The 13,787-nt window shown below is 46.3% G+C and overlaps 1 protein-coding gene across 4 annotated transcripts in view; it reads left to right on the top strand.

Annotated features, from left to right (window-relative positions):
* EPHB1 (EPH receptor B1) overlaps positions 1-13,787 on the top strand; it is a 278,858-nt gene that overhangs the window by 260,009 nt on the left and 5,062 nt on the right. For all 4 annotated transcript variants that reach the window (XM_088473838.1, XM_088473837.1, XM_088473840.1 and 1 more), the window contains 2 exons: positions 12,388-12,597; positions 13,133-13,282. In XM_088473838.1, coding sequence (XP_088329964.1) covers positions 12,388-12,597; positions 13,133-13,282 — 360 coding nt within the window. The remainder of the gene's footprint in view (positions 1-12,387; positions 12,598-13,132; positions 13,283-13,787) is intronic.

Here is a 13,787-nt window from a genome sequence, read left to right as displayed (position 1 = left end):
CTATAAATAAGGGCATTCTGAACACTAAAGTACATATAATTAATCATCTCTACACAAAAAGTGTTTAGTGACATTTGTCACCTACTGCAGCATGATGGCTGATTTACACAGCTTAGTGCACAGCTGTGCCCATCAAGATGGCCGCACTGCAGAATTTTGTCCCCCTATGATGGGTGGAGCTGAAGAAGACTATGGGGGGATGTAGCAAGCAGAGAAAAGAGAAAACAAGCGGAGAAGTTGGCAATAGCAACCAATCTGCTCTACTGATTATTTTATAGAATGTACTTGATAAATGTTATCTCAAAGCTGACTGGTTGCTTGGTTGCTATGGGAAACTAGTCCACTTCCCCACTCATAACACCGCTTGCTACATTTTCTCTAATGGGACCCATACATCTAGCCAGTTGGAGATTTTTTTACATGTTAAATTTCCCCAATCTACCGACGGCTCACCAATCATTGACGGCCGCCAATCTGTTGACAGATTGCGTAGTGGCAGAATGGGGAATTGGGGCATTAGATGTATGGGCCCCCTAAGACTGCAATCAGCCAATCAGAAGCAGTTAGATAGCGCTGTCATCATCATAATCACATTGCATTGCGCAAGTCCCCCATTACCTGCAAATGATAAGCCTCCTGACAGGTGTATATGTGTGCGTGTTCAGGTCTACATAATTGCTTGATCACCCCTGTACTGTCCTCTGCTTGCCGACAACTTCATCCCTGTTCTGCTTCTCCAGTCATAAATAGTAAGTTGTGACAAGTGTAAGTTGCGACAAAGTCTCCATATGGATGTTTGTGTATACGGGCAGCATGGATGGGTGTTTTTTATGCTTTTTAAAAAAGACATTCATCCAATTCTAGATGAGTTCCTATATTAACAATTAGGTAGATGTCATAGTAAGCTGGAGGTTACAGTATGTGGCTCTAGTTATACCCCAACCCAATAGTTTATTGAGCAGTGATTCAGCATTCACTGAGTCCCCTGAAAACTTGGACACAACTGGTACCGTTCTGCTGCAAGGACCTGTAACCATACATATTGCTTCGTCATACAGTGGATCGTGCAGTTTGTATGGAGTTGCCATATATATCGCTACATCGCATTGCTGGGTCACTGGGTTGGCACATCGCTGAGGTGTGTGACCAGCTTTAGCGCTCTTTCACTGAATGTCTTGCCTTTGGCTCTGGATGAATTACGATAGAGGTCTGGTACTTTGCAATTATCGGTTTCTTTCTAGCTTCTCTATTTCTTCCTCTGTCTTCTATCTATCCCCACAGCTGCCCTCTCCTTCAGCTCCCTTTCCTCCGATCCCACTATTATACCCTCTTCACAGAAGCGTGTTCTTTACTGTAGTGCTCCTCCTCCTCTCTCACCGTGTCTGATCTCTAGACCGCACTGTCCCGCTTGCTTGAGCACTTCCTCCGCCTTCTCTAGCGTCTCAAAGGTAATGAATCCTGTGCCTTATGTGATGTGCACTGGCCGCATTAGGCACGTGAGTAGCTGGAGCCCTGTATCAGTGGGCCGTATCAGAGAACAGTATGTTTTCGCACAGCATATGCTCTGCAGCCATTTTCGCACAGCATATGCTCTGCAGTCGAGCGCACTCCTCTATGGGCCACGCCAAGTTGTACAAAACTTGGTTTCATCTCCAATTGCAGCTGAAGATGCGAAACTGGGTGGCAACAGGGCGTTGGCATGTAGGCTAATTCTAGCGGGGGTATGTTGAGAGCGGAAACGCGGGCTGTCCAGACATGTGCGTACACAGAGATCCTTCTGTTTTCAGAAGCATCTCTTGCACCAAGGAGAGAGCTGATGGGGGTGCACACTGATAATAATGATGGCGGCTATGAAACTGAGCATATGGATAGGGGCAATGCGGTTGCATAGATGCGCACAGCTCTGCATATGGGCAAATAGCCACATTGTTTTCCATTGCATGTTGTATGGGTACAATTGTGGGCAACTTACTTTCATGGACAACTTACTTTCAACTCTGCATTGGTCCCATAAGGCGCATGGCGCATCTGCATTGGTACCATAAGGTGCATGGCTCATCACACAAGCATATAAAAACAACATATAGGGCCTAATTAGGAGGTGCATGCAGTGTCTGTGCATATGTTCTGACGGTTACAGCTGGGAGGCATAGAACGAATTTGGATGCAGAGAAGGTCAATTTCGGTGGGTGTTTATAGTGGTAATGGGGGTGGCTGGCTTGACGCAGGCATGTCATGGTCAGTGACTTCCTCTTCAGACGCAGTTGCATTGACACAGGCAGCTGTGTTTGGATGGATAATCTGCGCCTCCTTAGGGCTGGTGCAATGTTCGATGGTGCGACCAGTGCAACCGATGGTGCGTTTTAATACGCACAGCTATGGATTAGCGTCGCAAACAATGGGTGTCTCTGGGGGTCATTCAGACCCGCTCGCGAGCGCAGGATGCTCGCAAGCGGGTCGATGTTCCCCCATTGCGCATGCGCACGACGGAGGGAGCTCCGTCGTGCGCATGCTCGAGACCCAGCGAGCGACGGGCTCTCCATCGCTCCGGGTCTCGCACCAAAGGGGGCGTGCTGTCGATGTTGATTGACAGCATGCCCCCTTTGGTGGGGGTGCCGGGGGCGTGCCTACCAGATGGAGGCATTCCCATGGGAACGCCTACCGTCTGAAGCCGGCCGCACTGACATCACTAGTGATGTCAGTGGGAGTGATTTTGGCTCTGATAGAGCCATAATCACTCCAGGGCTTGCGGCAGCAAGACCCTACCGCAGGATCTCCGTCGCAAGCCCGATGGTCGGATGGTCAAGACCATCGCGACCATCATCATGGACGCTCGCATATGCTGTGGGTGGTCACCCACAGCTATGCGAGCGGCCAGGAGGCCGCTCCATTTTCATGGAGGAGGGCACTGATTCAGAGCGAGCGCTCTGGTCAGAGCGTTCGGCTCTGAATCAGGCCCACTGTACGAATACCATTAGCTGCGGCGATAGCACTGCGTCTGCAATAGAGCGCACATCTACATCAGGCCCATAATGCTTCAACACAAGCAGCTGCCCTCTCACAAGTGGCCGTGTGCCCAAAGGATCTGGGAATTTCCGTACCGCCCTATCACTCACGTTCTCTTCATGTCCATTGTCACATTTGGCGATCTCAGAAGCCCCGAGATGTGCTTCATCTTATTCTGCTGTTAATTGCATGGTTTAATAACATTTGATTTTTTTTTCCTCTTATCCTCCTCCTAGCGAGGACTGAAATCCAACTTAATGCTAAAATCAATTCCTAGTAATTAGCTCACTATCCGTTTATGTCCTCCCCTTACATTTGCTGCAGAAGAGAGACAAAGGGTTTGTCAAATCCCCTTTGTTACCTCAGGCAGTTTAAGATTTACAGATAGCAAAATAATAGAAGTGTTTGCTACAGGTGGTTAATCAAATAGAAATGAAAGCAGGAATTATGAGGGGGTCGTCTCATTATCTTGTCATTGACAAAGCCGAAAACAGAGGTGCACGCGGACGAGGTTGCATCCTTTGCTGTACTCGCACTTTCAGTAGCGCTAATCCATATCGGTGTGTCTTTAGTCTTTAGACGCACCATGGATGTACCGTAATTCGCACCATCAAAGCTTGCACCAACTCTATGGCAAGTGCAAGTTCCCCATCTGAACATGGACTCCTGTGTCAGCGCTATTGCAATTGCTGTCAGCGACACACCCACATCACGCCTGCATCTGCCTAGCCACCCAGCTGTTACCTCCCGGGATCGCCCATTGATATACAAAGCTCTTGCTGCCAAATTTGTTCTGCGTCTCTGTTCAGTAACCATCAAGGCGTATGCTCAGTGTGGCTCAAACGCACAACATCTGCCAAGCAGGGACGTGCAGTCAGGGGAGGCAGAGCCTCCCCTGTGATACTCCTGAGATTTGATATAAAAACTATTAGAATACTACAAAGAAGATATTTATAACTTATAAACATCTTCTTTGTTTATTGTAATCATTTTTATAGTTAACACTCACCAGCTTTGTGGAGCTACCTGGTACAGCAAGGGAGATGAGCAGCAACAGCTCAGACTCACCTCTGTATAGTCAGACACTGCTTCCAGAGCTGGGGGTGGGGCCACACCATGGGCAATAAGCTGCACAGAAGGAGAGCTAATAGAGGCATGCCTTTGAGTATGGTGGGCTAGCCTTAAGCACTGCTGTACACCTTGGATGTGTCATGTGACCAGGAAGCTCACTGCAGTGTTTAAAGATCGGAGCTCACTCAGCAGCAGCAGTAGCAAGAGAAAACACAGTGATGCAGGTAGGAGAATCAATGGACACTGAAGCTTATTGTAGTGAGGGGAGAGTTACAATGAGTAGGGGGTGAGACAGGCTCCCAGCACTCAGGCCTTCATTCAGAGGCAGCCGTACGGTCTACGACCGCACGGCTGCCTCGATGTTTGTCAAGTGCGCATGCACACGAGGGAGCCGGCTCCTTCGTGCGCATGCGTGAGACCCGCTACGACCGACAGCGCCGGTCTCTTTCCAAAGGGGGCGAGCTGTCGATGTTGATTGACAGCTCGCCCCGTTTGGAAGGCGGGCCGGGGGGGTGGCAGCCCAAACGGAGGCGTTCCCATGGGAACGCCTACCGTTTGGGGGAGGCCCCACTGACATCACTAGTGATGTCAGTGGAGAGCTTCCGGCTCTGACAGAGCCAGAAGCTTTCCGGGGCTTACGACAAGTGAGACCCTACCCTAGGGTCTCGTCGTAAGCCCTGATGGTCGCGATGGTCTCTGACCATCGCGACCATCACCCTAGCGGTCGTTAGAGCTGTGGGTGTAAACATGGAACTTATCTGTTTGTGTTGCATGGTTTTGCACTGACTAAAGCTGGCCATACGTTTGACGATAATCGTTCAGATTTGGCTGATGCACTACAGAATGATTATCGTTTAGTATTTGTACACTAGGAAACCCTGTTTGGTTGGATTGTCTCCATTATCGTTTAGTCTATGGCCAGCATTAGAATTGTCGCGTTGCCATAGCCTCATGTACTGTTGTTTGGTTAGAATAGGGCCTGATTCAGCACGGATCGCAAATGCAATTGCAGCTGCGTAATCACACTCAATGCAGTTGCGAAAATATGCTAATGCCTGCCACAGCACAGCCAGCATAGAGACGCCCACTACTGCTTACTCACATCTGTAATACCTCGCAGTCCTGCGTATACATCGGTAACATCAAAGTACATCGGCTCCTCTGACCCGTCACAGAAATTGCAAGTCTCATCGCACGCAGTGAGTACTCAGGCTGCGTAGGCAATCGCAGTGGCTAATTTATGCACGCCCATGCAACGGCGTTTACCACCGCCAAACGCTCACGGCTTGTCACTCACTCTGCAATGGATTCCTGTCTGCGTGTGTAATCGCACAGCGATTGCGGCGCACATGAGTGCGGTTCATACGCATGCGCAGTACAACAATTGTCCAATCTGCATATGCAGTTGCAATTGTGATCCGAGCTGAATCAGACCCATGGTGCTAGAAAATCTATTTCTATTGCATGCGTAAATGTGCTTGCTTCAAGATGGTTACAGTTCAGTTCACCTCTGAACATACAAACTTCACACAGATAGGGTCATGGTGGGGATTGAGCCCAAGCTCTCAGTTCTGTGAGACAGCCAGCTAACCATTACTCCACCATGTTACCCTAGTGCTAAACTAAGACCGGGGGTACTGTACTGTATCAAGCGGTGAAAAGAGTGGAGAAGTTGGCCATAGCAACCAATCAACTTTGAGGTAGCATTTATCAAGTACATTCTATAAAATGGTAGGCACAAGCTGATTGGATGCTTACATTACAAAATACTTTGTGTTAATCAGGGGTAAGAATTTCCTAGTATGTCCATTTTGATGCACAAGGGTGTGAATACTTTCATAGCCACTGTATATAGTATTACAAAAGCAGCAGCCATATTTTATTCAACAAAAGTCCATGAAATGTGCAGCAATAGCTTTTATTAGAACAGAAGTAACTGTACTAATATATACTCATCACGCTGAGAACAGACCTTAGGAGGGAACCAGGATAGAGCTTGCTGCACTATAATAGGCCTCCAGCTGTTCCAGTGCTCACCAATGAGAAACTCTTAGCAATAAAAGTTTGGGGTGGGGTGAGAACCTGTAGCTCTGGAAATTAAATGGGTCCTTCAATGGAGTAAGGGCCTGATTCATTACGGATGGCAACTGCGATTGCGCACGCCATCGGCCGATTGTTGCATTCTGCATATGCATTGCAGTGTGCTTGCGCGAACTAGCCATGCGCTCGGGACTGCGATCACAGAGACTACGTAGAGCCATTGCAGAGTGATTGACAGGAAGTACTGTTTGGGCGTGGTGACAGGGGAGTGGTCGACGAAATGCAGGCGTGCCAGTGGCGTGCATAAATTAGCCACTGCGATGCCATACGCAGCTCGAGTGCTCACAGCGTATGATGAAGTTAGTTATTTCTGAGTGAGGTCAGAGCTTGTGCAAGTGTGCGTGAGGCTGCGATGGTACTCGATGTTACCGATGGTTTTGCAGTCTAGTGAAGGATTACGGATGTGTGTAAGGTAAGGTGGGCGTCCCTTTGTAGTGCTGCGACGACAAAGCGATCACAATGGTTTAGTATATCTTCGTAGCCAGACTGCATGCGTAGTCGCGATCGCAGTTTCGATCCGTTGTGAATCGGACCCTAAGCCAAAGAGTGTAGGGTAGGAAAAATGCAATATTAGGTTTAAAACATGGGCCCTCATTCAGAGCCGTTCGCTATTTGCGTTCGTTCGTTCAAAAACAAGGGGTGGCTATGCAAATGATCCGTTCGCACATTGCAGTCTGTTCACACCTCTAAGTCTGAACGAGCGAGCAAAACATACGCTCTTTTATTTCTTAAAAAGGCCCCCTGGCCACTCGCACCATACGTCATGTCCGCTATTTATTAGATTAATCGAGTACATCGAACAGGATATGAACTGCTCGCTATTCTTGTGGTTGGTTTTTTCAACCGCTATTTTGCGAGCAGTTCTGAGTTAAAAAAAACCAAGTGACGTGGTCATTGACGCTGCTATATTAATTATGCACACCCATAAAACGCCCGTTTTGACCTTTAAGCACGCCTGCGAACGGATCTCCACTCCCCGTTTTCAAGCACCTTCCCCTGTTACCACCCACATACGCCTCATTCTGTCACTCAAAATAGCAGGCACTCGCTATATTGCATACAAATGTTTTTCGGCTGCACGTACGCATGCGCAGATATGCGAACATCGCTCGGAACGAGCGTACTGCCGCTAGCGAGTGGCTCTGAATGTCGGCCATGGTTTGTAGTGATTGATTATTAATCTGTATTTTATTTTGTAGCATTTATGACAGCAAGAAGTTCCTCCTAAACTACTCCAAACGCCTTTTTTTTTTGTAATTGTCTTCTACTATTTATTCAATTATTTTTTTATTTTACAGACAAAGGTTACATTTTCCATTTTGTAATAAGATGTAATAAAAATGTACCTAACCAGTGTAGTTTGTGGCTAGGAGTCTATTTAAACCTGAGGGCCTGATTCAGCAGCGATTGCCAATTCCATCACAGCTTACATTTTGCACGGAACGCAGCTGCATAACTATGCCAATGCCTGCCAGAGCAGAGCCAGCATACAGACGCCCACTGCTGCCTTCTCACTTGCGTATGACGTCGCTTACCTGCATAAACATCGGTACCATCGACGCACATTGGCCAGTCACGCAGTATTTACACCAGGTCTGACCTGCTGCAGACATTGCAAGTCTCGTTGCACGCAGTGGGCTCTCATGCTGCGTATGCAATCACAGTGGCTAATTTATGCACGCCCCAGCAACAGCGTTCAAACGGGCAGGCGCGTCTGCGTTTTTCCCACCACTCCCCCGTCACCAAACCTAAACACTCACATCCTGTAACTCACTCTGTGATGGATTCTTCCGTGTGTACGTAGTCACAATGCGACCGCAGTACACGGGCAGTGCGGCTCATGCGCAATGGCTAACAATCGCTCGATATGCGTATGTAGTTGCATTTGCGACCGCTGATGAATCAGGCCCTGAGACTTAGGGGGTCATTCAGACCCGCTCGCGAGGGAAGTTCGCTCGCAAGCGGGTCGATGTTTGGTGAATGCGCATGCGCACGATGGAGGGAGCTCCGTCGTGCGCATGCGCGAGACCCGGCGAGCGACGAGAAATACGTCGCTCAGGGTCTCACACCAAAGGGGGCGTGCTGTCGATGGTGAGTGACAGCACGCCCCCTTTAGTGGGCGTGCCGGGGGCGTGGCTGTCAGACGTTGGCGTTCCCATGGGAACGCCTACCGTCTGAGTCCGGCCCCACTGACATCACAAGTGATGTCAGTGGAAGTGCTTTTGGCTCTGATAGAGCCGAAAGCACTCCAGGGCTTGCGGCAGACGAGACCCTACCACAGGGGTCTCGTCGCAAGCCCGATGGTTGCGATGGTCTTGACCACCACGACCATCTTTTTGGCCGCTTGCTATAGCTGTGGGTGGTCACCCACAGCTATGCAAGCGGCCAGGAGGCCGCTCTAAAATCAGGAAGGCCGGCCCTGATTCAGAGCGAGCGCTCTGTCAGAGCGTCCCGCTCTGAATCAGGGCCTGAGTGTAAATAAGTACCTAGTTTCTCCTGTTGTAGAGAAGAGAGGGACAGTAACAGCTTTAAGACATCCTCCTGTAGCAATGTAATTCTAAATGAGGACTGATAGAGCCAAAATCACTCCTGGGCTTGCGGAAGCGAGACCCTACCGCAGGGTCTCGTCGCAAGTCCGATGGTCGCGATGGTCTTTGACCATCGCGGCCATCATCATGGACGCTCGCATAAGCTGTGGGTGGTAACCCACAGCTATGCGAGCGTCCATGAGGCCGCTCCAAAAACAGGTAGGAGGGCCCTGATTCAGAGCGAGCGCTCTGGTCAGAGCATTCAGCTCTGAATCAGGCCCTTAAATTGATACAATGTAATAGTATCTAATCACAGTAACCCGAAAAAAAGAAATACAGTTTTAGCAATGACTGGTAACAACAAGATGAATTATCATATGTAGATAGTGACATTTAATTATCAATGAGGTATTAATGCTCTGTTTAATGCCATGCAAATCGGTAGGGTGCAGTTGTTTCATATTTCCAAGGCCCATTCTGCTTTTGTGGTATGTAGTCATTATCACCACAATGCTGACATTCACAATGTCAACCTGGACATAATGTCAACATTGTCATAATGTCGACAGTCTGTTAGTGTTAGGTTTAGAGTTGTGGATAGACTGCGGTGAGGATAGGCTTAGGATAGGATTAGAGTTAGGATTGAAATATGTTAAAATGCTATGTCGACATGCCAACTGTCTACATTTACAATGCCGACATTCTGACAATGTCAACAGTGTGATTATCGACATGTCGCATGTCAAAATAACACCCATGTTGACATTCTGAATGTTGTCAGTCACACCAAGTTGACATTCTGGTACCCCTCATGTTACCAAGGATGTCCAGGTTAAATCACGCTGCTCCAGCCACTGGCTTCGGCACGCCAAGAAAATAAAACTGACCCCCTCCCCCTTTTCTGGGATGCTCCATGTCGCCACCGCTTCCCCACCCCCCATGCATATTGCCAAACATTGGAGTGGTAGCTTTAATTCCACTTATAATGGTGCAGTAGTGAAGACCATCTGTTTGTTTATGTTGTTCTTAGTGTTAGGTGAAGGGCCTTGCTCTAATTAAGTGAACACCATGAGACAGATGTCTCTGTTGCATGTTTCTTGTCAGCCATTCTAAGTTTCTAGCAAAGTAAATTAATATGAGAGGAGATTATACTGTGTTGGAAACTAACAAGGAAGGAAAATTAAGGCAAGCATTTGGCGACAATAATCCTTTATTATGGTATGTCAGCATACTGTTAGTTAATAATTAGCAATGTAGCAAACTACATATGCTGCAAATTGGTATTAGGTTACCAACAGTATAAATTCATTTTCTACACAAAAACCTTTTCCCAAATCCTGAAATAGATGGCACTGTATGATTGTAAGATCTGTTCCTGGTGCTGACCAAGGCTTTCATTACTACATCCACAATCTCTAAAGCCAACAACTTCCTCCTTTCAACTTCCAAATCATCAAACTTGAACATCTTTAGATCTTGATGTTTGAAGGCACTTTGTTGGATCCCATCTTGAAAAGAGAGCAAAGAGCCACAGATCATCTGCCTTCAGCAACCAAAGTAACCAGGAGACATGACCTGTGAGACAAAAGGTTTATTATTTCTATTACTTCTGCTCCTTTCATCTGAATTTTCAGAAGGACCTCGAAATTGAAAAAAAATCTACAGGATGGAAATTGTATATCAAGGACAGGGCACCTGTCCATCAAATCTTGAAATAACAATTGCGAAAGTAATTTTTTAGTCATTGAGCTGTCTTTACGTCCTCTTACAGAATGCCTGTCATTTATCCAAAGCATTGTTTACTTAATGCCCACTCATTTGGGCAAATACAGTGACAACTGAGAAGATCCACCCACCCCCCTCCCCCCCAAAAAAAATAAAAAAAATTGTAGGAACCTAAGGCATATGATATGATTTATTTAATTAAATAGAAATGCTTTTCTTTGCTATGGCAAGAATTGCCTTAATTCCTATGTGGGAGACTGCTACTTTCACAGGCATATTAATGGAATTAGAGGCATATGTGCTGCAGTCCACCCCAGAACAGTTGCTAACTGTGCCATCTTCCTGGTGACGTATTTTGAAAGATGGTGCATGCCCAGAAGAGAGCTAAGCGCAGTTCAGGAGTTTGTGCTAGACTCTGTGCAGATGCCATCTTCCTGAAGAGCTATCGGATGCAAGTATAGAAAAGACACAGAAGCACACCACTCCTGGGTCGAGGATGTGCAGTGCAAGGCCTCCCTGAAGCCATTTTCCCATGTGCATTGCACCCACTGGCCACCTTTTTGTCCATTCTGAACCTCATATGAGAAATGTCCTCTAAGAATGCTCTAGTTCATTTGGGTTGGAGGATGGCATGGTTAAGCAAAAATAACCATTAACCAATCTAATCTAGATGGCCCAGAGAACTGGCTTGGAAATAACAATGCTCCAAGTGGCAAGCATTTTTGGTCTGCTGCAGCATGTTTGGCAAATTAGTCTAGCTCTTATCTCTGTGAACAGCCTGGGTTACAACCTGTTAAAGGTTTGGTGTTCCATTCACTTATTTTTGAGACTCTCCATGAAACAATGGAGCATAAGAATGACAGGCATTGATACTGAAAACGGCAAAACCTTACAGCAAAATGTAAATACCTCTGATGCAAAGAAGCCACGTGGATTTTAAGATCGACTTCTCCAAAGTGTATATATGCCATCCAGCTGGCTTTCTAGATGGCAGGAATAAAAATCTTTATTGACTCCATCTTGAATGTCTAAAGTAAACTGTATCTGTTCAGTGCTTTTAGATACAGAACCCCATGACAGATACTTTACCAGAAAGATCAGTGAATAATACCTAGGTTCCCAAACGCTGTCCTCAAAGCACCCAAATAATCCAGGTTTTAAGGATATCTTTTCTTGACCACAGGTGACTTAATTAGTACCTCACTCAATTTGATTTAACGACCTGTGGTGAGCCATGGATATCACTAAAACGTGAACTGTTGGGGTGACTTGAGGACCGCATTTGGGAACCTCTGGAATAATACATTTGAAACTTAATTCTCTTGCACTGAAATAATAACCAACTCCTTCTGCTATATGCCTCTGATCTATGGCTCTCCTCCTACCACTGACCTATGGCTCTCCTTCTACCTCTGACCCATGGCTCTCCTCCTACCTCTGATCTATGGCTCTCCTCCTACCTCTGACCTATGGCTCTCCTCCTACCTCTGACCTATGGCTCTCCTTCTACCTCTGACCCATGGCTCTCCTCCTACCTCTGAACTATGGCTCTCCTTCTACATGGTAACCACTCCTAGCCACCTCCAACATTTCTCTCATGCTACTACCCACTTTTGGACCTTCAGAGCTCCCTACACTGCGAGAACCATTACACTGAATTGCTTAGGTTATTCATGTAAACGTTGTGTCATTACTTTTTGCAGATTGTGGTCCTTTGTGATGAGTGACTTTGGTATTTAGTTTACTGTATTTAGTATTCGTTAATGGGAGAGAATCTAGGAAGGGAGGGGGTGACAACAGGCTCTCCATCTATAAAGGACATCATCTTCTATGTAACTCAGAGACATGTAGGATATTGATTATTCCAAGTCTTTTTGTGTCAGCCTTTTGCATTATGCTGTAACTGTTACCTGTGCACCTTCCAATATTAATAAGGATGCTCTTTCTTACCTTGCAGAAACATGATGGCCAGTTCACTGTGATACAGTTAGTGGGGATGCTGAGAGGTATAGCATCTGGGATGAAATATTTATCGGACATGAACTATGTCCACCGAGATCTGGCTGCCAGAAATATTTTGGTCAACAGCAACTTGGTTTGTAAAGTCTCAGACTTTGGCCTCTCTCGAGTTCTGGAAGATGACCCTGAAGCAGCTTATACCACCAGGGTACGTTTAATAAAACATCATACCAGGATTCTAAGTAGTGGCAATCCTAGCAGTGTGATTAATGTTAAATATGAACACTGATCATCTAATTCCTACCCCAAAAATGTCCAGTGGTTCAATAATCTATTTTAGCCACGTTGCATGTTCCTCCTGCAAATACTGTACCCTATACTGTATGTCGTATTTATTTCACTTGATTTCAGTCCCATTCCTTTTCCATAGTATTCTGCCTAAAAGCCTCTCTATCTTTCAAACTACTACACCCCTTTTTGCTATGTTTCATCCTGTGCTACAGTACCTGGCAATTGTTATAAAGCAGAAAACTCTTGGTGGGCCAATGTCTCCAAGTACTGTATATCACATATTTCCATCTGTCAGTGCATATTGGTGACTTGCTAGTGTTCATAAAAGGTGAAGAAAGATTTTGACAATTGACTTTGTTAGTAAAGGCTGCATCATGTGACTGCATGTCTGGGTTTTTTTTCATTGACTTCCACCTGTTTCATTGTTGTGTATTTTCTCTTTACCCCATAAGGGAGGTAAAATTCCAATCCGGTGGACAGCACCAGAGGCCATAGCCTACCGCAAGTTTACATCAGCAAGCGACGTGTGGAGTTATGGTATTGTGATGTGGGAAGTGAACTCGTATGGAGAGAGGCCTTACTGGGAAATGTCTAACCAAGATGTGAGTTATGTGAAGCGGTCTCCTACATTACTGGAGAACGGTCTGGCAATGCAAGTTCTCATGGGATTTGTATTATTGAGATGTGTGGGACATTGGTAAACTAAAATCACGTCCCGTATTATCCACTTATCTAATGAGCCTATAGGGTTCCACTGCCAAAAGTGCACGTGTAGTTGTCAGATTGCACATTGGTCAGTAGGGGCTGAATTGGTGGATTTGAAGAATCACTTTCCAGTAAAAATAAAGTTAAATGATAGCCCACAGCAAACAGTTGCACATGGCTCTTTAATGTAGCCCATAGCAAACAACTGCACATGACTCTTTAATGTAGCCCATAGCAAACTGTTGCACATGACACTTTAATGTAGCCTGTAGCAAACAGTTGCACATGACTCTTTAATTGAGCCCAAAGCAAACAGTTGCACATAACAGTTTAATGTAGCCCACAGCAAACAGTTGCACATGACTCTTAATGTAGCCCATAGCAAACAGTTTCACATAACTC

Source organism: Taudactylus pleione, unplaced genomic scaffold (assembly GCF_031769625.1).
Source record: "Taudactylus pleione unplaced genomic scaffold, aTauple2 ptg000142l, whole genome shotgun sequence".
NCBI classification, from domain to species: Eukaryota; Metazoa; Chordata; class Amphibia; order Anura; family Myobatrachidae; genus Taudactylus; species Taudactylus pleione.
This window is presented reverse-complemented; position numbering and strand designations above follow the sequence as displayed.